General features: G+C 35.7%; 1 protein-coding gene, 1 long non-coding RNA gene and 1 other non-coding gene across 3 annotated transcripts; 1 reads left to right on the top strand and 2 right to left on the bottom strand.

The window, feature by feature from the left end:
* Positions 1-963: 963 nt before the first annotated feature.
* trnap-ugg (transfer RNA proline (anticodon UGG)) lies at positions 964-1,035 on the bottom strand. The gene has a single exon. It is a non-coding gene; the product is annotated as a tRNA-Pro (tRNA).
* Positions 1,036-1,993: 958 nt separating this feature from the next.
* On the top strand, positions 1,994-16,390 carry LOC129455647 (immunoglobulin kappa light chain-like). The gene is made up of 5 exons (XM_073858433.1): positions 1,994-2,330; positions 2,502-2,807; positions 9,725-9,732; positions 14,789-14,852; positions 15,975-16,390. Exons 1-5 carry the CDS (start codon positions 2,264-2,266, stop codon positions 16,295-16,297), a joined length of 768 nt encoding a protein of 255 aa, XP_073714534.1. The 5' UTR covers positions 1,994-2,263; the 3' UTR covers positions 16,298-16,390.
* Positions 16,391-20,830: 4,440 nt separating this feature from the next.
* On the bottom strand, positions 20,831-21,977 carry LOC141351336 (uncharacterized). The gene is made up of 2 exons (XR_012359561.1): positions 21,820-21,977; positions 20,831-21,054 (listed from the first exon to the last, which is right to left on the bottom strand). It is a non-coding gene; the product is annotated as an uncharacterized lncRNA (long non-coding RNA).
* Positions 21,978-25,919: the final 3,942 nt, after the last annotated feature.

Raw genomic sequence — 25,919 nt, forward strand, 5'->3', positions numbered from 1 at the left:
CATGCAGTAACACATGCAGGAACAAATGTTTTTTGATCAGATGTTCTCTAAAGAAAGAGTTAGTAGGTTAGTTAGTAGTTGGTTAGTTTGACCAGATGAGACATATTCTTGTATAAAGATCTCCTTATCTGAGGAAAGAACATTTACATTTTTAAAACACTTTGCATTGAAACTTATATGCTTCAGTGCACTTGAAAGTGTTTAGACTTGTGAGTTTATGACTGAGTGATTTTCTAGACCTCGAGTGTGGATCTGAAACATGACTTTAATATCCATTGTGGTTTGTGTTCTTACAACCTGCACCTGCGAATATAAAATAGATGTATAAACATAAAAATACTTTTATATTTGTACATGTATGTAACTATATACAATAGTTGCCCTCTTCTGGCTGGTCTGACAGCCACCAAAAGAATGATAGTCTGTCACTGGAAACCATGAAATTGTTTTCTTCTAAATAAAGAATTGATCACAAAAAAAAAAACGTGACAGCGATTCAGACCAAACATATTTTTTTATTTAGGAGTTATATGTATACAAAACAATAACTTTTGATAACAGCCTATTGATAAAAAATGTGCAAAGGAGGACTGTTTGTTGGTGGGACATGGAGCATGCAAACGATCGCAAGTTTGAGTTGTGATTTACTGTTTAAAGCATTGTAGTAGATAATGTAAAGAACATTCTGGTAAAATATAACCTTAATATATTTACTGAGTAAAGTCATGCCAAAATTGAAATCAACAAGTGAAATCAATCAAACTTTGACGCTCCTAATCTCCCTTTATTAGATTATGAGACTTCAACCTGGATTTCACAGACAGGAACACATAATTAAGTGTGTGTTTCACATGAGGACATTTTTGCATTTTTGCATTTTTGAATCCACATCAAATTCCCAAGACTGACAAGGAAGTTTGTGTTTTTGAGTAGTATGTTGCATTGCTAGTTTCAAAACACTTTGGGCTCGTCCGGGATTTGAACCCGGGACCTCTCGCACCCAAAGCGAGAATCATACCCCTAGACCAACGAGCCAATACATTACACACCTTAACATTGACATTTGTAGCTCCTGTCAACTTGTCTTTGGAATGTGTCATTAGTAGGCTACGTCACCTAGTGATGTGACAGATTTTAATAATATTACTTTTAAACGAATAAAATTAGCAGATGAATAAAGAGTTGTGAACGTTTCAGTGATTACTGTAAGTGTGTACATCACGTTGGTATGAGCAAAGAACATTTTGTGGAAATACAACCTTGATGTTTTTAATATTGGCTGATAGATAGGTCGTTTAAGTCTGAGAGGTTGGTTTGGTTCCTGTACACGTGGACAAATATTTATACAATTTATTTTGCACCCATTGCTATATTCCAGTCACAGCCCGGCAATTATGAGCAATAATTTTTATTTAACAAGACTTGCTGTTTAATTTACGTTCTTCTGTGATCGATTGATTAACTTTTATGTTTTACGACATCAAAACACCTCAACATTTACAGGTTAATGACAATAGATGGCGCTATTGGACACCAAACAGCACCAAAACTGCAAACTAGCGGTCCAAGTATCCCACATTCAACCACTTGTCGGATCCACTTCTTCCATGCAACGTGGCATCTCATACTGTACCATGTGAACTTCATGAGGCTCGTTGGTCTAGGGGTATGTTTCTCGCTTAGGGTGCGAGAGGTCACGGGTTCAAATCCCGGACCAGCCCAATTTTATCTGTTGCACAGGTAACCACACAGCCAAAACCCACCTACTGTACAAATCAGTGTATAAGTATTTTGTAAACAGTGTAGCCTGCAATAATTTTCTTAATTTTAGAGTAGACAGCCAACTTAACAATACTTAATAAATATATGCGTAGCCTCCTTCTAAATTACAGTTCTAAAGTGATGATAGTAAAAAAATAATTTACCATAATCTCAATTTATATGTTTAGTAATTTCCAAAACATCATATTTTCAGGTCAAAATGAAGCTCTACTAAAACCATTAACTCTTGGTGAAAAACCAAACTTTTCCCTCAGACATAACACACAAGCTTTTATTTGCTAAACTCAACGTAATTTGTAATACAATTTAATTCTTATTTGTATTGGTTTCAAGCATTTATTCAATGACCTCTTTTACTGAGGAAGAATATTTTCATGCTAAAGACACTTTGCATTGGCTGTTCATGCTTCACTGCTTTGTGAGTGTTTATAAACCCCTGAGTTTAGAGGAACTATAAAAGGAAAAAAAACTGTATTACTGTATGACAACAAACTCTGCAGTTACAACTATGATTTTTATCATTGTTTGGACGCTATGTAGTATTCAAGGTAAAGTAATTTTTTCATCATCAAACTGAAATTTTAATTGACAGGAGATATTAACAGGTAATTCCAGAAATAAACGTAATAAGTTTTATTAATTCTGATGAAATTGTGTAAATCTTAGTTCTGTAGAGAACAAGCTTGGAGCTGGACTTATACATTTTCATCTCTTTACAGGTTTGATGTGTCAGGTTGTTGTGACTCAGTCTGGAGATCAGACAGTGGAGCCTGGTCAAACTGTTACTATTGAATGTAAACATACACCAAGCATTAATATCTGGAAAGCAGAGGAGAAGAAGGACAGCATGTTCTGGTACCATCAGATTCCTGGAGAAGTTCCTAAACTCCTGATCTATTACACATCAAACAGAGCTTCAGGTGTTTCTGAAAGATTCAGTGGCAGTGGAAATACAAATTCCATTGATTTTACTCTGACCATCAGTAAAGTTCAGCCTGAAGATTCAGGAGTTTATTACTGTATGGGTGAATATAACACTAAACCTGAAGGGGTACAGTTGGTGTTCACACTGTGTGATGGTGTCATACAAAAACATCTGTAAAGATGGCACTGATACAGTAACAGTTTATTTAGAGAACTAAATAAATCTGTTGTGCGAAACAGGTTTTTATCGATTTTTCTATATTTGTTATAGATTATATAAAACTACATTAGGATGCCTCAAAGTATTTTAAAATTAATTCAATCTTAACTGAAGTTTGATTCAGTTCAGAACAATGTCTCACAATGTCTATTTCATTTGATCTTAACAAACCTTACAAAGATTAATTACTTGGAGTGTAAATATGTAGATAGTGATTAGATTGGATTATGATATTACTGAATACAATGTTAAATAAAACATTTATTCATGAATGTAATCAGATTCATACACAGCAAAACCTGAAGTGTTATCCACAATCCACAGCCAGAAAGATAAAAAAACACTGAATTAGTGATTTTTTTGTTTGTTTTCACCACAAGGTTACTTCTTGTAATTATTCTTTTCTTTAGTGATTGTGTTTGTTAAGTGTGTCATGTTTACATTCATAAAGTTAATACAGCAGTTAGCAGTTTCTCTATCCACTTATCCATCTGTTTTCTTTGTGCAAAAAATTCTTAAAAAAGTGACCGTGTGATAAACTGATATTTCCACATAACTTTGACCTACATGAGCATTTAAGGTGCGTACAAAATTCTAAGAAAATGTTTGCCCTTTAAAAATATTATATATATTATATATTACAGTTTTTCTCGGTTGCTTACACACATTTATTGAAACTTTGCCTCATATTCTCAAAACAGTAAACACAATATCATAACACCTCACACAATACTCCAAACATCATTTTTAGGTCAAAATGAAGCTCTACACTCAATACCATTCACTCTTACTGAAAAACCAACATTTTCCCTCAGAAAACACACAAGAGCTTTCAAAAACACACACACTACAACATAGTCTTACACACTGGTGCAATCAATTCAAAACAATATATCCAAAACTGGTAAGTTGCTTGTGGTTCTCCCGCTCAAAAACCTTTTCAACTGACCACAAAAGACACAATCATTGTATGCATTAGCACATTTTTATTCATTCATGTGCTACACAGCACAACTGTCAAACATTTTTAAAAAATGATTCTGCCTCAACATCCCGTCTTTGTTCTGGGTCAGGCCAGAGAGTCTCGTTCACATCACAGGCTATATTGGTCTTAGCCAAACAGCGAGGGCAAAATCCTCTTGCATGATCCACCCCTGGTATTCATCTGATATGTCGATCTGTATGGAAGGCAATTTTATGCATTTCTTTATTCCTGTAGCATAGTCCAACAGTGTATGCACACTAAAGTTACTGCACAGAGCAGTCTTACTGTAAGTACATCTATCTGTTTCCCTCCCTGAAGTCTCTGAAGATGGAGGCAACAGTGAAGCGACTCAAATTACTCATTGCTCAGCCTCCCTCATAGTCATACCATGGACAAGGACATGGTCAGCTAGAGTGGCTTGAATTTCATCTTAGACTGCTTGTCACTTTGCCCTTCGTCTTCCTCCTCCTCTTTCACCACGTCCTCCTACTCTTCCTCCTCCTTCACCATGTCCTCTTCCTCCTCCTTCTCCTCGACCTATTCCTTCATTTCTCTGTGGATCCATTGTTTCAAAGCTCAGTGAACTGATTCAGGCCTTTTTATCAATCTATTGAAGGATCTGATTGATGCGTGTTTAATTTTGACTCTTAGTGTTTCCACCTTGGTCATTGTTTGCTATTTGAGCGTAAGCTGTGCTGACTTGAGTGAACAGTATTGAATGCTAGTGCTTTCCATATGACCAGATGGTGTAAGCACTGATAAATGTAGGGATTTGTGTGTAGAGTTTTGAAGTAACAGTTAACCAAATCTGACTCATGTGTTAAAGCAGGGGAGTAGTGTTTATAGTTCAGCAAAATGATTGTGCTTCTTGAAAAATGGCGTTATGGTTTTGAAATTTTAGTTCAAAAGCCTGGTTATAGTGTTTTAGCTATCGGGAAAAACTGCTGAAATCTAAGCATCACTTTAAATATTATTAAAAACGACACTAAGCAAACATTGCTGTGTAAAATATGTACTATATATTGTATACAGTCTAACAAATATATACTAACAAAAAGAAACCGGACGTAAAGTTCCAACCAGAAAGTAACAGCGACAACGTGCGTATGATAAAACCATCTATAGTGCTAAAAATAGTTCTGAGCGTGTAAATGCAAAAAAAACAATAAATGTGGTGACTATTTGATTTGTTTTTATCAAAAGTGTTATCTGTTTTATGGTTTCAGTGAGTCTTCAGTGGATCCTCTCTACACTTTCAGATAGTACTACTGCAGTAGACTTTGACTAAGGGAGGTTTTTGTACAACGCTCTAACACTGTGTGAACACAAATGTTGTAGAATTCAAGAAATGTTTACTCTGACAGTAATAAACTCCTGAATCTTCAGGCTGAACTGTACTGATGGTCAGAGTGAATTTAATTTTGTCTTCACTCTTACTCCCACTGAATCTTTCAGAAACACCTGAATATCTGATTGATGTGTAATAAATCAGGAGTTTAGGATCTTCTCCAGGAATCTGATGGTACCAGTACATACAATCCTGAGTGGTGTTTATTTTAACACAATCCAATGCTGGACTATGTGTACATAGGATAGACACAGTCTGACCAGGCTGTACAATTTGATCTTCAGATTGAGTCAAAATCTGCCCAACAGTAACTGGAGGACAAAAACAGAAATTACAGAATCATTCATTTAATACTATTTAAAGCTGCCACAGCCAAATAATTAAAGTAGTATATAAGGTAAAATTTTAAAGTGATATATTTTACTAAAGTGCTCAGATCAGAGGTGTGCACATTCAGTATAAATACATATGTTTATAGATAAAATATAAAGTCTAAGCTACAGTGCCATTCATTGTCATATGCTTACCCCAGGTGCAGGTTGTGAGTATCCAGGCAACAATGGATGTTAAAGTCATGTTTGTTTTCAGATTTACTATTATGGATAAAATCTGTTATTCATAAACTCTCAAATCTCACAGATCTGTGTGCGCTTTCATGGCACCGAAGCATGAATTTGCAATGCAAAGTGTCTGCACAATGGAAATGTTCTTCCTGAAAACAAGAAGATTTTTTTAAAGACTTACTATTACTCTTCTTAAAGATTAATAAACTAATCTATATGAAGAAACCAACAGTTTACTACATTTACGGCAGGGTTCCCAGACAGGGTTTAGAGTGATCCAGGACTAGCCCTTAGTTTTATTAGGACATAGGTAGTTTTAACAAGCTAACCTTCCAAAAACCTTACAGGTGTGCATCTTGAGACAAAACGACACAACTGGTGTTAAGATATGTCAATACAAAGTGTTTTTAAATTAATGCAGCTCAAATATGCATTTGAGTCTTGGACTAAACAAGCCCTGTCCGGAAAACCGCCCCTTAGAGAACCATTAATATGAATTTGAAGAGGGTCAAAGCTGTACTTGCAGTTTTCACAAAGGAGCATTCTGTTTTGTGTTATCCTGTTTAACACATTATGTGTCATTTCGTGTTGATTTTGTGTTCAAATAAATTAAAGGAACAACACAAGATGTGTTGAAACAACACAAAGTGTGTTGTTCCAATAATAACATTGAGATGTGTCAAGTTAAGGACAACGCATTAAATAACACAACATGTGTTGTTTAAACACATTCATTTTAAGAGTGAGGTTTTAGTATGATGCTTTTAAACTCCACTATTCACACAGTCTGCTACATAATGTTACATAATGTATACAATAGTAAACTCCTGAATCTTCAGGCTGAACTTTACTGATGATCAAAGCAAAATCACTATGTTTTCCATTCTCAAGGTCACTGAATCTAAAGGAAACACCTGAAGCTCTCTGTGATGTAATATACACCAGAGATTTAAAAAACCTCTCAAGGAATCTAATAGTACCAGGACATAAAGTAGCCTACTTATGTTCTTCTCAATCCCAGCAATTAACTGGTGAATGTTTACATTCACTAGTAAAAGTCTGACCAGCCTCCATTGTCTCTAGTCACCGAGTTACAACCCCCGGTACCTGTGAAGATGGGATGAATATATCAAGTCCAGCTCCAAGTTTTTGTGTTTCTACATAATTAAGATTTACATACCAAAGCAAAAAGTTCAAATTACGAAAGAAATCATAGTTGTAACTCTGAAGTTAGTTGTCATATGAAACATATTTAACATATTTAACATATTCATCAAAAATGTGACCAGTCACGGAAAGTAGGGACACAAGTCGGATCTGGGGCATTTTGAGTTATTCACAGATTCTGAAAGTGCAGTTTCTAAGCTTTCCAACGGTGTGCAACACATGGAAATCTGATAAGATTTGAAGAAGTTGTGGCCATTTGAATATAGGAACTCAGAAATACTCAAACCGAGAAAATCGAGACGAAAGGGACTCTTCTTTCCAACTGGGGGAGACAATAGGGCTCATTTACATCTCATTTAGCTAAGCCATACCCCCTGTAAAGCCGTTTTGAGATACATGTTCTAGCATCATATGTAGTATTTTATGACAGAAGTCCAAATGACAACATGCAAAAATAAACATGACTTTTTACCTTTGTGTTGATCACAAGTCGAATCCAGTCTGTTTCAGATTATCCAATGACCATTTTGTCCACAAATGCGTATATCCGTGAAATATAGATTGTTTACATCAGATTTCGCATGAATGTCTGGTAATACAATATAATATACAATCTGAAGACTATTTACATCGTAACATGTAAGGGTATATGAGATTACACTCCGTTAAACACATGAATCCGCCTTCAAAGTTTGTATTTAAAATAGTGAGGCAGTATAATAGATCATCCAAACAGCCCTTCGAAAACGTGACGTCCTTTAGAGATGTTACCAATCGCTCGCTCGTTCCTCCATCAGCCAATAACTTCATGGACAATATTGATAGACAAAGCATGTAGCCAATTATATAAAAAATACAACGATCTCTGTGTAACTTCTGTGTGTTTAGACTCATGCTGCGCTGCAAGAACTGACATAGAGATGACGTCAAAGTACCGCGAGAGCGAGTCGAAATTAAACTACTCCGTAAGATTTCTTGAAGAGTACTCGCGGTACTTTGACGTCATCCGACTGCGGCGCCGCATAAAGTCAGTGACGCGGCTGACGTACGATGCGGCTGACTGTTATTTGTTCTGCCCCAGCTTCTTATATTTTTCTTTTGTTTTGTGCGCCGGAGCTTTACAGTCTGGGGAGATGCACGCTATAAGTTTGAAAAAACTTAGCAAACATGTCTGAGGAACAGGGCAGCCGCGTCACTACAGTCACGTGACTTCACGCTCGAGCCGGAAGAGAAGACAATAGGCTTGTTTGAGATGAGCAAATTCTGCGCAGAATCTATCACCGGTGATCAGCGCAAGATGCATGTCGGTTAGAAAAGTGTCCGACTTGCGTCCGACTTGCTCTGATGTCATGCTGACGTGTGCAAAATAACTCTCGCGATGGAGAGGCGGGCTCGTCGGATTCTACAGCCGAGCGCAGTTGCTCTCCACCAACTGCGTTGACGAAAAGCACGATGGGAAAAGACTTGCTGATGACACAGCTTAATGCTTATTGGCCTGGGGATGTCAGCTGATGACTTCTTGATTCTATTCAATTCAATTCAATTTTATTTATATAGCGCTTTTCACAAATGTTAATTGTTGCAAAGCAGCTTTACATGAGTAGATGTAAAGGAGAACACAGAAAATCGATAGATAATATAAGCAGTAGAACATAGCGGCTAAGGTTAAACCGTACAAGCAAGCGTAATAATAGTCTTACATATACAGTCAAGTGATAAGCTAAGCCAAAGTTGGCTGACTCTCCCTGGGACTAAAAACCCCCTAGGAAAAAAAACCCGGTGGGAAAAATCCTAGAAGGACAAAAACCTTTGGGAGAGATTAATATGTATATATATATATATATATACATATATATAGATAGATAGATAGATATAGATACGGTAGGGATAGGAAGCGGGTAAGCGGATTAAACTGGTTCAGCCGGTGGTCATTGGTCGAGCATCGCCTAGGCATGACGTTGAAGGACAGCCAGTAGATCAATGGTGCGATGACCTTCACAGCAACAGGAACTGGGTCTGTTTGTGTCATTGTCCTCGGGGGCGAGGACGAGACAGGGAGACAAAAACAGAGTTCTATTAGCGTAGGGGCCGTTCGCATGTAAGTGTCATACATTATGGTTGTTTAAGTCAGCTCGGTTCCAGACAGGCTAACTACTGCGGCAATAGTGTATTACCCATATGATGTGTGTGAGTGCTTTGTTCTAGACAAAATAACTACTGCGGGAAAAGTACATTTTATGTGAATGCTTTGTTAAAGAAGAATGTCTTAAGTTTAGATTTAAATTGATCGACTGTGTCTGATACTCGAACATTATTTGGTAAATCATTCCAGAGCTTAGGGGCTAAGTAGGAAAAGGATCTACCACCTTTAGACACTTTTGATATTCTAGGGATAATTAAGAGACCTGAATTCTGTGAGCGCAGTTTACGTGGTGGATTGTATTCTGATAGTAGTTCTTTAATATACGAGGGCGCTAGGCTATTTAAGGCTTTGTAGGTAGTTAGTAATATTTTAAATTGTATGCGATATTTAACTGGTAGCCAATGTAAAGATGCCAGAATTGGACTAATGTGGTCATACTTTTTAGATCGAGTAAGCACTCTTGCGCTGCGTTTTGAACCAGCTGTAGCTTGTTTACCTGATTTGCAAGGCATCCCCCGAGTAACGAGTTACAGTAGTCTATTCTAGAGGTCATAAAAGCATGGATAAGCTTTTCTGCATCTGATGCAGATAGCATATGGCGTATTTTTGAGATATTTCTAAGATGGAAGAATGCTGTGCAGCAGACGTTGGAGATATGACTATCGAAAGATAGATTGCTGTCGAACATTACGCCTAAATTCTTAACCGTGGAAGATGGCACCACCGTGCAGCCATCTATGGACAACTTGTAATCTGACATACTATGTTTGTAGCGATTTGGTTCAATAATAAGTATCTCAGTCTTATTGGAGTTTAGCATAAGAAAGGTATGTGCCATCCAGTCCCTAATATCACTAATGCAGTCTGTTAGCTTAGCAAACTGGTGGGTTTCGCTAGGATGTGACGAGATGTAAAGCTGGGTATCATCCACATAGCAGTGAAAACTTATGTTATGTTTCCTGATAATGTCTCCTAGAGGTAACATGTATAACGAGAATAGGATAGGGCCTAAAACTGATCCCTGTGGTACGCCAAATTTAACCGGGGAGTGATATGACTCTTCCTCATTTACATAAACAAAGTCATAGCGATTGGTTAGATACCATCTAAACCAGGCTAACGCCTGACCACTAATGCCAACATAGTTTTCTAGTCTACTGAGTAAGATTTTGTGATCTATTGTGTCAAAGGCTGCACTAAGGTCTAGTAATATAAGGATTGAGATTTCACCACGGTCGGATGTTAATAGGAGGTCATTTGTAACTCTAAGCAGCGCTGTCTCTGTGCTATGGTGGGGCCTGAATCCTGATTGGAACTTTTCATATGTATTATTATTTGCTATGAATGTGCGTAGCTGGCTTGCCACTACTTTTTCTAATATTTTAGAGAGAAATGGTAGGTTTGAGATTGGTCTAAAGTTATTAAGATCTCCCTGGTCAAGGTTTGGTTTTTTAATGAGCGGTCTAATAACTGCTAGTTTGAAAGCTGTTGGAACGTATCCTAATTCTAGAGAAGAGTTAAAGATATTTAGTACCGTGTCTGACACTACATGAAATACCTCTTTTAGTAATTTTGTGGGAATAGGGTCTAGTATACAGGACGATGATTTGGATGACGTTACTAATTTAGAGAGCTCTTCTATTGTAGTAGGTTTAAATGACTCAAGATGTTCGTATGGTAATCTAGAGGTAAATGTACTATTGGGAATAGTAGTGGCCGCTTGCGTAGTTTCAATGTTGTCCCTAATAAACATAATTTTGTTAGTAAAGAAGTTCATGAAGTCATTACTATTGTGTTGGAGTTTACTATTTGTTTCTGTTTGTTCTTTGTTTCTAGTCAGTTTCGCAACTGTGCTAAATAGGAAACGAGGGTTGTTATGATTTTCTTTAATAAGCGTACTGAGATAGGTAGATCTGGCAGTTTTAATAGCCTGTCTGTAGTGTTGAACACTCTCTTTCCATGCTGAACGCCATACCTCTTATTTTGTGCTTCGGTAGTTTCTTTCCATTTTTCTGGCTACTTTTTTAAGGGCTGCAGTATGGTGATCATACCATGGAGCTGGCGTTTTTTCTTTGATTCTATTTTTTAGAATGGGAGCAACGGCATCCAATGTGCTAGTGCAAACGTTGTTCAGGTTTTCTATTATAATATCCAGATATTAACCGTTATCTGCTACATGTTTCATTTGAGACAGGTCTGGAAGAGTGCTAATAAAGCTATCTTTAGTGGTGGAAATTATTGTTCTGGCTAATCTGTAGCATGTTGTAGACTGAGGGGTCCTATCTAGAAGTATCGTGTAAGACACAAGGCAATGGTCTGAAATGGCATCGCTCTGGGGTGATATTTCGATATCATTAATATTGAGTCCGAGTGACAGAATTAAGTCTAATGTGTGCTTACGAGTATGCGTTGGCCCTGATACGTTTTGTTTAATACCGAGAGAATTAAGAACATCCATAAACGCACGTCCTAATGCATCTTTTGGGTTATCCACATGAATATTAAAATCACCAACGATAAGAGCTTTATCTACAGTGACTGTGAGTTCAGATAGGAAGTCGGCTATTTCCTTAAGAAAATCTGTGTGGTGGACCGTAGGCCTATATATGGTAGCTAAGATGAACGAAAGCTGTTTGTTGTTACGATCAGTTATTTCCATATTTAACAGTATTATTTCAAACGAATTAAATTTTAATTCGGATTTATGGTTTACTTTGAATATTTTGTTGTATATTGTAGCTACACCACCCCCTCTCCCTTTTAGACGAGCAACGTGTTTATAGTAATAGTCTTGTGGGGTGGATTCGTTTAAACTGATGTAATCGTCTGCTTTAAGCCAGGTCTCTGTTAGACAGAGTGCATCTAAGTTTTGGTCAGAAATTATTTCATTGATAATTGGTTCTTTATTGGTAAGCGATCTAATGTTAAGAAGGCCGAATTTTAACATTTGAGTTTCATCTGTTAATGTATTGTTTTCTAATTTTATGTTAATAAGATTTGTGCGAGACGAGGTAAACGGTGCTCTGTATTTATTTGTTCGAGGAACAGACACAGTCGAGATGTGTTGGTACTCTGGTAAAAAAGGCTCTATGTGCTGGGATATATGTGATCTTGACATCTCAAGGCAGCTAACAGACTGATGGGTAAGCCGATGGGTAAGCCGGGCACCACTTTGACATCCAGCCATGAAGAGACACTAATCTACTGTAAGTTTCATCCCCCCGGTAGGCGGGGAGGGAACCAGAGCAAATTACATTGTCTGACATTGTTTTTGCAATTTCATACACCTCTTTAATAGTATCTTTGGTGATCTCCGACTGGCGGAGTCTGGTGTCATTCGTGCCGGAGTGAATAACAATCTTAGAAAACTTACGTTTAGCATTAGCCAGCACTTTAAGTTTGGATCTAATGTCAGACGCTCTGGCTCCCGGTATACAATCGACTATGGTGGCTGGTGCCTCAATGTCAACGTTCCTGAGTATAGAATCTCCAATAACCAGGGCACCTTTAACAGATGTCTCAGCCGGTGTATTGCTGAGTGGAGAAAATCTGTTTGATATTAAAACAGGAACGTTATTTGGATGCCGAAGATGACTAGGCCGCCTGACAGTCACCCAGTTAGTCAGCCGCCTTGACTCTGAGGTTGGAACCGAGCCATGTGTATTACGCTTAACACTAGGCGCACCCGAAACAGTGTTTGTTACATTAACATTAGCGGTCTTACTGTCCTCAACTAGCGTTCGGATGCGTGCTTCTAGTTCTGCAACCTTCTAAAAACTCTAATTCCTGTAGGAGTTTTTAGATTAATTCAATTGTTCTTTACTATGACATTTATATTTTTTATGAATTCCTGTAAACTTTTGTATAGGTGTTGAATTATTTGTACTGTGAGCTGTTTATATTTCACACAACAGAAACGAATTTATATAACCACATAGACTTAGATTTATTCATCGCAACATTTACTAAGTAACCTTTTCCAGTAACGAACACTTCACCTATGTTGATTCTCCTTATAAAAATCTTTATGTAAATGCATTTATTGGTCTTTAAGTTGCATCTTTTTAATCCACGATAAAATACGCGAACGTGATCTGTGCTGACGTTTGTAGTCGACTGGACTGCGAGATTGGTGAAGTGTCTGACTTAAAAGCTCTTTTTTTACTCCTCCCCTCACTGCAGGCGTCTGCTCTCGTCTGAATTTCAGGCAAGGCAAGCTGCATCTCAAACAAGCCTAATGCTGAATAAAGTCATAATTCTGCTATTTTTGCACCAAACTGTATTTCCGATGCTTCAACACAATCTTCCTGACCCACTGATGTCACATGGACTACTTTGATGATGTTTTTATTACCTTTCTGGACATGGAAACCATACATAGATTTTCAATGAAGGAGATAGAAAGCTCTCGGACTAAATCTAACGTTAACAATAAAACATCTTAAACTGTGTTCCAAAGATGAATGGAGGTCTTCCGAGTTTAGAACGACATAAGGGTAAGTCATTAATTACATTACTTTCATTTTTGGGTGAACTATCCTTGTTTAGTAGTCACGCTGTTCCCTTTGGGGGCGGAGGTGAAAACACAAGCTTATACAGTATGTAAATATACACAGACAATGACGCCCCCCCGCTGCACGCTAGAATCTCCGGAAAAACAAGCCTATTTTAAGCACAAAATGTACGCTTTTAAATAAACAAAAACTGCTATCTCAAACATAGAGAGGCTTCTTCGTGATCTCAAATAACAGATTCTGCAATAAAACGAAAATCACAAATTTTGAAAAAAAAACTTTGTTTCTCATTTTCTCGAAACTTGTGCTGCCGACTTGTGTCCCTGGTTTCCGTGACGGGTCACAAATGTTTACTCAGTAAAGCAGATCACTAAAAAAGTGTCTGAGACCATAAAGTACATTTATATTTAAAAATATACATCGTGTTTAGCAAATAAATTATACAACACTGTATATCTAGCAGTACCATTTGAGATTATGCAAAAGTGCAGTTAAAGCAACACTATGTAGTTTCCATGTAAAAATGATTTACAGCTCCCCCATGTGGTTGAAAAGTGCAACAGTGCCTGTTATCAGACACTCTTCTGCAGGCAGGGGGAGGGGCGGGGGCTGTGTTTCCTACCCTCCACCGCCACTTTCAGACTGTGCTTGTAGCAGCTAGGAGGCTGCTCAGGTTGCAGCAACAGTACAATTTGTCTAGTTAAAAGTTGTTCTATCACTGAAATAATTTTAGAGACATTATTTAAATGTAAAAAACTACATAGTGTTGCTTTAAATCTGACAAAAGAGGTACATATATCATATAACTTCTTCATTCAGAGTGGATTTCACTGGTGGCCTTTACTAACAAACATTTTATTTTATTTTATTTTATTTTATTTTACATTATTTTATTTAAAATGTTACAACTTTAAAATGAGTGAATGTGTCAATTCACATGTAAGTAATTAGAATTTTGGTCTCACAAAAATGTAATAAAGGCCTATATCACAAAATATTATTTTTAATAGAAATATGCAGGGCCTATTATACATCTATTTAGAAATATCAATATGCATGCTAAATATTACTGTTATAGGTGATAAATGCAAATGGTGTAGTCGTAGTGTTACTGTGTTAGTGTGCAGGAGGTTTTTGTACAGCGGCTGAATGGGTTTGTATCACTGTGGTACACTTTTGGTGGAGGAACAAGACTCTCAGTTGGAAGTAAGTAAATCTTTCTTTATTATTAACATAACATAATAAAATAACAGGATAATAAAAAACAATAATAATGAAAATTAAATACTCTACACCGTAAAAAACATTTGCTGCACTGTAAAGAAAATGCTGCATGAAGTTAAAACAAATAGCTGTGAATAGTTGACATAACTAATAAAAAGTAGTTGAAGTTTTTTATCTTAATTTTTTAAGTTAAAGTAGTATAAAAATGTATGTTGATTTGACAAAAATGCTGCATTTTTTACAGTGATATTAAATTGTAAAATGTATTCAACTTACTATTATTTATCTTGACCAGAGATGAGTTGTTATAACTTATAAAATATGGTTGAAATATGTCAACTTAATTTAATAAGTTGTAGCAACTCATCTCTTGTCTAGATAAATAATAGTAAATTGAAGTGACTTGTAAATCTGAGCTGATAAAATAAAAACATGAAGGCAGCAAAAAAATACAGTGTAGTATTTTATTTTCATTGTTGCGTAGTGTACTTACAATTTGACTATATAATAAAAAATTCTACTTGTATGACTTCTGATAATTTCTACTCTATCTGGTTGATAGTTTATTCAATAGTGATTTAATATGATGTAATTATTTGCAAATAATTCAAGCTAAAAATTATTTTAAAAATAAAAATAAAGTGTAAATATACACATACACCGGTTTTGTTATATAAAATATAAATTTTTTATGAGTCTTCATGGGACGAAAAGTTTCACACTATGATCACACTATGATAATATATTATTATCATAACAATTTACTACATTGCAGTTATCATTGTAATAACACATAGTAATAATATTATCATATCAAATCAAAATCAAGCTAAATACATTTACAAGCGTAATAAATGCATTATGTCAATGACCATAAAATTATAAAGCCAATGTGTAAAACTTTGTGAACATTGCATTCAGATCTACTTGATTAATTCAGCTGAAAACAAAGGAAGTGAAACACAGAATGTGTGATGGAGCCGTTTATGACTTTAAGAGAACAGAAACTTTATAGTTTCCATCTCTCTCTCTCTCTCTCTCTCTCTCTCTCTCTCTCTCTCTCTCTCTCTCTCTCTCTCTCTCTCTCTCTCTCTCTCTCTCTAGGTAATCGTCCCCCTACTCTAACAGTCCTGCCTCCCTCCAGAGATGAGTTGAAACAGGGTAAAGCTACAGTCATGTGTGTTGGCAGTAAGGGTTATCCGTCTGACTGGAAGCTGAACTGGAAGGTTGATTGTAGCAGCAGGAGCTCTGGTGTGAATCTGAATCCCAGTGTACTGCTGAAGGATGGACTGTACAGCTGGAGCAGCAGTCTGAGTCTCACTGCGAGTGAATGGAGATCAGCATATACCATCAGCTGTGAGGCCACTAAGAGCTCACAGAATCCAGTGACCAAGACCATTAACATACAACAATGTGATATAGAATGAGATGAGAACACATGCACGCACACTCACACATGGACGCACGCACTCTCACACACACGCACACACACACACACACACACACACACACACACACACATGCACACTTACACGTGCACACACACACACACACACACACACATGCACACTAACGCGCGCGCACACACACTCGCACACACACACACACACACACACACACACACACACACACACACACACACACACACACACACACACACACACACACACACACACACACACACACACACACACACACACACACACACACACACACAGTCGCTCTCTCTCTCTCACAAACACTCACATGCACACACACACAAATATATAAACATTGATATATATGCCCACAGACACAGAGATCAAATGTGACAAAATTAGATGCTGCTTTTCTTTGCTCTTTGATTTATGAATGAAATGTGCTTCTTTCTTAATGCTTCTATTTTAGTAGATTTGACACTTACAGTTGCAAGCTATTTGTATTAAAGTGTTTATTAAAAAAATAAAGCTTTGTGAATCATCAACTTTGCCTGTTTTATTTTTTATTTATTGTTTACCTGTTATTCCTCCATAAACTGTGCCGTTGTGCACATACTCCATAAAACTTCCTGGTAGCACTTTAATTTTTACATTTAATCAAATTGAACTGTTGTCTTATTACAGTTTTTTTCGATTGCTAAACAACAGTGGGCACAACTGGAGCTACATGTGCAAAACTCTAACTACAGTCTGCACTACCAAAAGTCACCTGAGCACAACTCTTAACACCAGACTCAAAACAGCTCAGTGCAGCCAAACACTAAACACAACCCTCACTGAGATAACACACACTGTCACTCACAACACACTGAGAGAAAAAACACTAACATCAAATACCAATCCAGAAAATACTAATTTTATATCTTCAAAGTTTTCAACAATTAATCATAATTCTTTAAGGTAAATGAAAATTAGCAGTTTGCTTCAGTAGTCTGTAGTAATTTACGGAATTACAGTAATGAGGAAAAAAGGTAGAAACTAAAAGTACATGAAAGGTAATATTTTATATATATGAAATATATATATGAAATTGGAATTTATATTTATATGAAATTGCAGTTAGCAGTGTTTGAAAGGCACAAGGCTGAAATGAATTCTGTTATGAATGTGTGGTTCACAGTTTTGACAGCAGTGTGTTAGCATTTGAACAAAGTGCTGTAAATCCACAGTGTTGTGCAGGTTGTGGTTAAAGTCATGGGATAAGTGTGTTAAGTTTTGAAAGCTGTGTTCAAGCAATGAAAAACGAACTAGAGTTTGGTCCACATGAACTGCTGCTGTGCAGACTGTAGTTAGAGTTTTGCACATGTGACTTCAGTTGTGCCCACTGTCGTTTAGCAATCGAAAAAAACTGTAAACAGAAAATTTAAGTAATATGTATAAACAAAAATACAGCAAAAATTCATTTATTGGCAAAAAGTGTCTAATATAGTTAAGAGAGCCTGCAGGCTCCTGCTGTTGCTAAGGGGTGCTCTCAATAAACACTTGACAATTTAGCTTATCATTTTTTTCTTTTTTTTTAATACTGCATACAAATCTCCTGTATTTTCTGGTTGTATTAGAGTAAAGAGACCAAAACAATAAATTATAAAAAATAAGAAATGGTAACATAGCAGCACAAGACTTTTGCACAGTACTGTACTTAAAAATAAAAGTGATGCCACAAAAGAACCTTTTTGGTTCCTCAAAAAATCATTCAGTAAAGGTCCTTTAAAGAACCATTTCTTATTTATAATAATTCAGATGTTAAAGGTGCTTTGAAGAACCATTTAGACAGAAAAGGATCTTCTATTGCATCGTAAAGCACTTTTATTTTTAAGAAAAAAAGTGAAGTCTGTGAAGCAGTGAAGTCTGACAGGGTTTTTATATATGACGCTTTAAAGGGACATTCCACTTTTTTTGAAAATATGCTAATTTTCCAGCTCCCCTAGGGTTAAACATTTGATTCTTACTGTTTTAAAAATCCATTCAGCTGATCTCTGGGTCTGGCGTTACCACTTTTAGCATATGGCACAATCCATTGAACCTGATTAGCATCTTGCAAAAAAATAACCAAAGAGTTTGATATTTTTCGTATTTAAAACCTGACTCTTCTGTAGTTACATCATGTACTAAGATGACAGAAAATTAAAAGTTGTGATTTTGTAGGCCAATATGGCTAGGAACTATACTCACATTCTGGCGTAATAATCAAGAACTTTGATGGTGTAACATGGCTGCACCAGGCGTAGTGATATTACACACTGCCCGATAATAGTTCCCACTGTAAAAAGTGTTTCTGTGCCTTAGTAGATTTAACGAAATAAAATTAGTAAACTGTGTTACATTTTTTTATCAAAATATGAGTTAAAATTACAGAATAATTTAAATAATTTGAGTTATTTTAAATGAACACATCATTGAGTAAATTCAACTTAATTTTATCATGTATAATTCACTTAAATTTGTAAGAAGGAAATTAACTTAATAATTTTGTGTTGAAACTACGTGATTTTATTATTAAACATAACTAACTAGGCAGTGGACTTGTAGTTCCCAGCATGCTTTGCACAGGACTGAATTTGGAGAGTGTAATTTGAATTTAAACTCTATTTTATGTGTTGTTTACTAAAAAGAAAGACTTGTTAGTGTTTACAGTAATGTTCATTTATCTTCGAGATATGGAAGAGTGTCTGTTGCTTCTTTTGAGTTTTGTAGTTACCATTGTTCAGAAGACTGGTGCTTGTAAGCAGTGTTATGCCTGAACTCATTCATTGAACGAAAGTTCATGAACTCGTTCATATTTTGGGCGAACGTGAACTGAACTATACTGTATTTGATTGTGAACTTGCTCATTCTGGGTCTTGTGAATGGTTAGCATTTTTCAAAATGTGTTACCCTACCTTTAACTAGTATATTTTTTTTTTTTTTCATTTAAAATGTACCTATTTTAATTAAGTCTGTGTATAATATGCTGATATTTTTGACATTGGTTGTACTTCATTTTGCTTTTTCTTCAAATGCTACTTAATATTTTTGCATTCATTGAAATCCATATTAATACATATTATTAAGTTGTCCTTACTCAAAATATCAGTTATTAGTTGGAAAATGTTGCCTTAATTTTATTGAGTTAGATCTAAGTAACAGTTTTTACAGTGTACACAAACAACGATGGATACTAAAGTCATGTTTCAGATCCACAATCTAGGTCTAGAAAATCACTCGGTCATAAACTCACAGGTCTATAAAGACTTTCAGTGCATTGAAGCATAAACTTTCAATGCAAATGTTTTAAAAATGTAAATGTTCACTGAAAAAAATGATTCATTCAATTTAATCAATTTTTTTAAGGTAAGCGGTTGCAATCAATTTATTTAAGCTACATTTAAACAAAAAAAATTTGTTGAACTTAATCAATTTTATTTAGTTACCCTAGTATAAAAAAGCTTAGTAATTTCAGCCCTATTTAATTATGCTACATTCTCGTATATTATTTATTTATGACTGATGAAAAATTATTAATTGAATTTACTAATTTTTTTTAAGGTAAGTGGTTGCAATCAATTTATTTTAGCTACATTTAAGTAAACACATTTCATTGACTATCTTTCAACATTTTTAAGGAAATTGTGTGCAATCACTAACCTTAAAAACAATATATAAAAATGACCCTTATGGCTTTGCAAATACACCAAGTGGTAAGTTTAATGTTATTCAGCAAATGTAGTGCATGTTTAATAACAATTTCTTTGTGTGTACAAGTGTTTAAAACAAGTGCTCACTGCACATTCACAAAATATAAAATAAAAAAAACACAGATGGAAAGAGGCCACAATGTTTGTGAATCAATAAAACAGCACAAAAGTCAAAAACAGTAGTGCTGACTTCACACATTGCACAATAATTATTAAAAAAAGTGTTACATTTTTACAGACAACAGTTATGAATCAAAGCATTATTAAAATGTTTAAAACCACGGATTCCCAGGTCTTAAATGAAAAACAGAGTAGACTGTGACATCTGGACTAACATTTCATGCTGAGCATGCACATACATGTCTGCTACAAAATTTCAGTGCAGTGTGTAATTTTTAGAAGGATCTTTTGACAGAAATGCAAAATAATATACAAAACTATATTATCAGGGGTGTATAAAGACCTTTCAAAATGAACTGTTATGTGTTTATTGCCTTAGAACAAGACCTTTTTATCTACATACACCGAAGGTCCCCTTACATGGAAGTCACCATTTTGCGCTGCCATTTTTTACAGGAGCCCTTAAAGGACAATTTTTTGCTAAGTTGTCTCCAACGATGACATGTTTGTCCTTCTCTATGCGTTTCAAAAGCGAGGGGTGAGCCGTGGCCGTTGGCTGCAACTCGCAACCTTACCACTAGATGCCGCTAAAATTTACACACTGCACCTTTAAAACGTTTTTCAGTCCTTTAATTTTTGGGGAGAGCTTTAGAATCCATCTGCATAATGAATTTCTAAAAAATTTCAAAAAAGTAGTATTTTAGTTCTTTGGGGTACGCCAAATTAAGCACATAGATTGTACCCAGCATCAATGCAGGCTTGTGCCACAGATTTGAGCTGCTCAAGAATCATCACTCCAACAATGATTCCAATATCGTCCTAGTCGCCAAGAACACCTTCTTTCTTTTTGATTACACATATGTCCATGGTGATGTTTTCCAGGTCTTTCAATAAGTCATCTTGTTGACTGTCCTACATTTAAATAAAAATAAGCTGTTATTAGAGATTGTTCTGATTCATAACACTTTGACAAGTCTACAGGCAAGGGTAATTACAAAAACTATGACACCCCTGTTGCCCATATATTATACAGTGCCATCCATTATTGGGACAGAGTGCACACTCTGAGCTGTATTTAGAGGGTATTCACAAATTCCAATTTGTCTTTAGGATTTAGAAATTACAGTCGTTTAAATGGGCCAAACGTAATGGGACAGTTGATTTAAAAGCTGTAATGGACATGAACTTTGTATTTGTTAAATAATTTCCTCATATATGAAGCATGTTGTGGTCTGAAGTTGAAGTTTGGCAATTGGCATTTGGACGCTGTGGCTGTGAACACACATCATGTACACAATTCATGTCCATAAAACAGCTTTTAAGCGAACTGTCCCATTATATTTGGACCTGAAATACATTTTTCGAATTTTGTTATGAGATTCGAAACAGCCGAGTATAATCCATGGCGGAAGAAAGTAGTTCCCAAACAAAGAGGCTTTTAAAATAACTCTGTTGTTGTTTTCTAGTTTTCGTTTTTGAAACGTGTGCCGTCGAACTGTTGTATAAAAGCAATTTCGCTCTCGGAGTCGTGTGGTATTTGGTTAACTTATATCGTCACGGCTGGGATTGCCTCCGGCACTCGGCCTGGAGGAGCTCTCTTATAAACGGCGTATTTTAAGTATATAAAAATATTCACTGTAAAAAAAAAGGTGCTGTATTACATGAAATATTACTTACTCTGCAAATAGACCGACTGAGCAAAACTCCGGGGCTGAAATATCCCGTCTTCCTTTCCCACCGTCACCGTGAACCTGACTGGGAAACTCCTTTTAGCGCCAGGGAAAATGTGCATTTGTGCACATGCGCAAAGAACCAAACTATTTTTTTAAACTGAATTTAATTAATTAAAATGACTTGGATTTAAAGCACATGTAATTTGCTTAAAACCTATTAATATATACTAATTAAAATCAAAAACTTAAATAAAATAATTAAAACTAGCTAAATTGAATTATGCTTCATTTAATTGGGGCCATAACCATTTTTTTCAGTGTTCTTTCCTCAGATAAGAAGATCTTTATACAAGAATATGTCTCATGGTCTTGGAAAACTAACATACTAAGGGGCCAGTCACACCAAAAGCGCTTTAAACGCTTGCAAACGCAAGGCGCGACGCACTGCCTTTTTTAAAAAAGAGCAGTGCGACGCGGCTTTTCATATTGCTAAGCAACCACCGAGTCAGCTGTCTTGTCAATCAAATATTGAAGCGTGAGAGCTCTTTTACTGTTAACTGTCATATTAGCAGAAACTTTAAAAAGAAACGCTTGCTCTGACCTTGTTTGAGGATGAGAGGTGCACAAACACGCAGGAGAGAGTGAGCGAGTGAGGTCCGGTTCTTTAAAGCAACTGTAAACTTCCCTCACCACAACGTAAGGCCCGCCTCTCCCCTCATTCGATTGGACAATGGAAGACGCGAATGACGTCAGGCGCTTCTCCGCTCTCAGCGCTCCTTCAAAAACGCGTGCGCGGCAGGCGGCAAAAAACCGCAAGGCGCTCGGCGCGCATAAAATGCATTTGTGTTTCTGCAAACAAAGCTGAATACTGCTCTTTGTTGTGTAATATTGTTCTGTTTGTATATTTACTGTTTTTCTGGGTTTGTGAACTTTAAGGCTGAATTTAAAATGTAAATTCAATGTTAATAAGTATGCTGCTATTATATTTTATGTACTTGCTTCAACAACAAATAAAAACATACATACTTAAAGAGATGCGTATAATAGCACAAAGTGTGAAAATCGTGCAATACATATGCCAAATTTCACTTGTAAAATTTGGTGTATGTATTGCACGATTTTCACACTTCATGCTATTTATACGCATCTAAATGAGACTTAAAATATAGCCTACTGTTTGTTAATGTCAATACATGCATATACAGTATTAGAATGAAGTTGAAACTAAACCAATATTTACAGTTGGAATGTATGTTTTTATCAAAGTCTACTCTGTGTTCAATTAAAGTTTTGGAAATTAGTAAATGTGTTTATTTTAATTTTTTAAGTGTAAATGTGTTAGAATCAGAGCAATAGAAAAATAAAATATTAGCACATGTTCATTAAATACATGCTGTTGTGCTCATGGAAAATAAATACTGCACTTTTCTAAAAATGCATGTTGCTCTAGCAAGGCACCATAATATAAATAATAATAATAATAATAATAATAATAATAATAATACACATATGAGATTTTCACAACAACAAACAGCAACATTTGTTCTTACAAGTGCTGATTTTATAGAGAAGGTTTTTGTATGATGCTTTCACACCGTGTGAACCTCCACTGTGGTTTCTCCCAGTCTGCAATGTTACGTTCACCCATACAGTAATAAACTCCTGAATCTTCAGGCTGAACTTTACTGATGGTCAGAGTAAAATCTATTTGATTTCCACTCTCACTGCCATTGAATCTTTCAGAAACACCTGAAGCAATTTTTGATGTGTGATAGATCAGGAGTTTAGGAACTGTTCCAGGAATCTGATGGTACCAGGACATACAATATTTCTTGCTTGCTTCTGAATCCCAGCAATTAATACGTGGTGTATGTTTACATTCAATAGTTACAGTTTGACCAGGCTCTATTGTCTGATCTCCAGACTGAGTCACAACCTGACCCACAGAACCTGTAAAAAAATTATTTTGCAGTAAATGTTTTGTCAGCTTTAATAAAATATGTAAAATTCTGGAAAGATCTGATTAAAAAATAACTTTATTTACCTTGAATGCAGCACATTGTCCAAATGACGATAAAAATCATAGTTATGATTCTCAGTGATGTTGTCATATAAACTAGTTTTACGTTCAATGTGCCTCAAAGCTCAGAGGACTATAAACACTGTCAGAGCAATGAAGCATGAACAGCCAATGCAAAGCACCTTTAGCATGAAAATATTCTTCCTTAGGTAAAAAAGGTGACAAAAAGGCATTGTAAATTAATGAAAATAAAATACTCTATACGGTAATGCTTTAAATTGCAGCCTGCAATACCACATAGTGAAACAAAATTTACAGCGTACCTATTTGTAACAATAGTGTACCTATGCACATGCTTATAGGGAACAATATGAAAAATTTAGGGTTTAAAGTGGTAAGAATATGAAATATTTAAAAATATTTATACTGCATTTTATAACTACAGCCTACCTATTGTAATATTACATGGTAAGACTTACATCAATCTCTGGATAGCTAATTGTAAAAATTGTAAAATGATGTAATGAGTTTTTGTTATGATTTGTTCTTATTCGCCTGTTACCTGATAAATGTGTATTGCACATGGTCAGTCTCAGATAGTCATGTCAGCAAATAAAATTTAAACATAAAATGATATGACACATTACTTTATTTTAGTATATATAATGTATCATTAAAATGTTTTACATGGCAAACGTGCAGCAGATTTAATTTAGATGCCATGTTTTTAAAGGCAATCATTATTCTCTCTAATATTGTGAAAACATTTTATCTTAGTTACCCAACTTATGGGGTTAGTGTGATTTATACATTTCTATGATGTAATTTAAAGTGATGTCTGCTTTGTTACCTCCTTGATCTTTATAGTTATAGATGTATTCAGGATTTTTTTGGTCTCGCAGTTTGGTAGATATCTAAATATTTGACAGAATTTAAATACAACTGCTTAGACTCAAATAAACATTTGAAGTTTTTATCTGTTCTGTATGTTTGTTTATTCCCCTCTACACTTTCAGAAAAATCCACCTGCAGTGAAGCGTGAAATAGGTTTTTGTATGACGCTTTAACACTGTGTAAACACCCAGTCTGGGTTCTTATTGTCTCCTGTTCTGCTATGTTGACTCTGACAGTAATAAACTCCTGAATCCCCAGGCTGAACCCCACTGATGGTCAGAGCAAAATCAATGTGGTCTCCATCCTCACTGCCACTGAATCTTTCAGAAACACCTGAAGCTCTGTCTGATGTGAGATAGATCAAGAGTTTAGGAACTTCTCCAGGAATCTGATGGAACCATGACATACATCTCTGAGTGGAACCTGTTTCCTTAATACAGTTTATTGCTGGTGTATGTTTACACTGAATGGTAACAGTTTGACCAGACTGCACTACTTGATCTGCAGACCGAGTCAAAATCCGCCCAACAGTGACTGAAAGACAAATACAAAATTATTCATTTTATACTGCTGTGTACATCTAAAGCTGTAATTAATTTAAGCTTGGCAAAACATTTAGTTATCAAATAAAAGTCAATGTCCATCTTCTCATCATAGCACCATCATGCTCTTCTGGAAAGCTAAAGCCATATATGTAGAAATATAAAAGCTTTTTAATGTTTATACATTATATTCTTACCCCAGGTGCAGGTTGTAAGTACACAAACAAGGATGGATATTAAAGTCATGTTTCAGATCCACAGTCAAGGTCTAGAAAATCACTCGGTCATAAACTCACAGGTCTATAAACACTTTCAGTGCACTGAAGCATAAGGTTTCAGTGCAAAATGTCTTAAAAATGCAAATGTTCTTTCTTCAAATTAGCAGATCTTTACAGGAATATGTCAGGAACTAACAAAAATACTCTTTCTATAGATCTAAAGAACTAGAACAAAAACTAACCTCCCAACATAGTTTTGTTATCAGTAATTATCACTGTATTGTCATGCTGTGTATACTTTCCTGTCAGGAAATAGAGATTCTTGTTTTTGAGTTTGACCAAAGAAAAAATAACCCACGGACCAAAAAGCATGTGTTACTGTATGTGTTACTGCTGCATGATACCAGGACATACAATACTGAGTGGTATC

This window comes from Misgurnus anguillicaudatus, chromosome 20 (assembly GCF_027580225.2).
Source record: "Misgurnus anguillicaudatus chromosome 20, ASM2758022v2, whole genome shotgun sequence".
Classification (NCBI taxonomy): domain Eukaryota; kingdom Metazoa; phylum Chordata; class Actinopteri; order Cypriniformes; family Cobitidae; genus Misgurnus; species Misgurnus anguillicaudatus.

Excerpts from the sequence above, each read along its gene's own strand:
- LOC129455647 (XM_073858433.1), top strand. The coding sequence starts at position 2,264 with ATGACAACAAACTCTGCAGTTACAACTATGATTTTTATCATTGTTTGG. Across the intron at positions 2,331-2,501 it reads GACGCTATGTAGTATTCAAG|GTTTGATGTGTCAGGTTGTT; the intron begins GTAAAGTAATTT and ends ATCTCTTTACAG. Across the intron at positions 14,853-15,974 it reads AACAAGACTCTCAGTTGGAA|GTAATCGTCCCCCTACTCTA; the intron begins GTAAGTAAATCT and ends CTCTCTCTCTAG.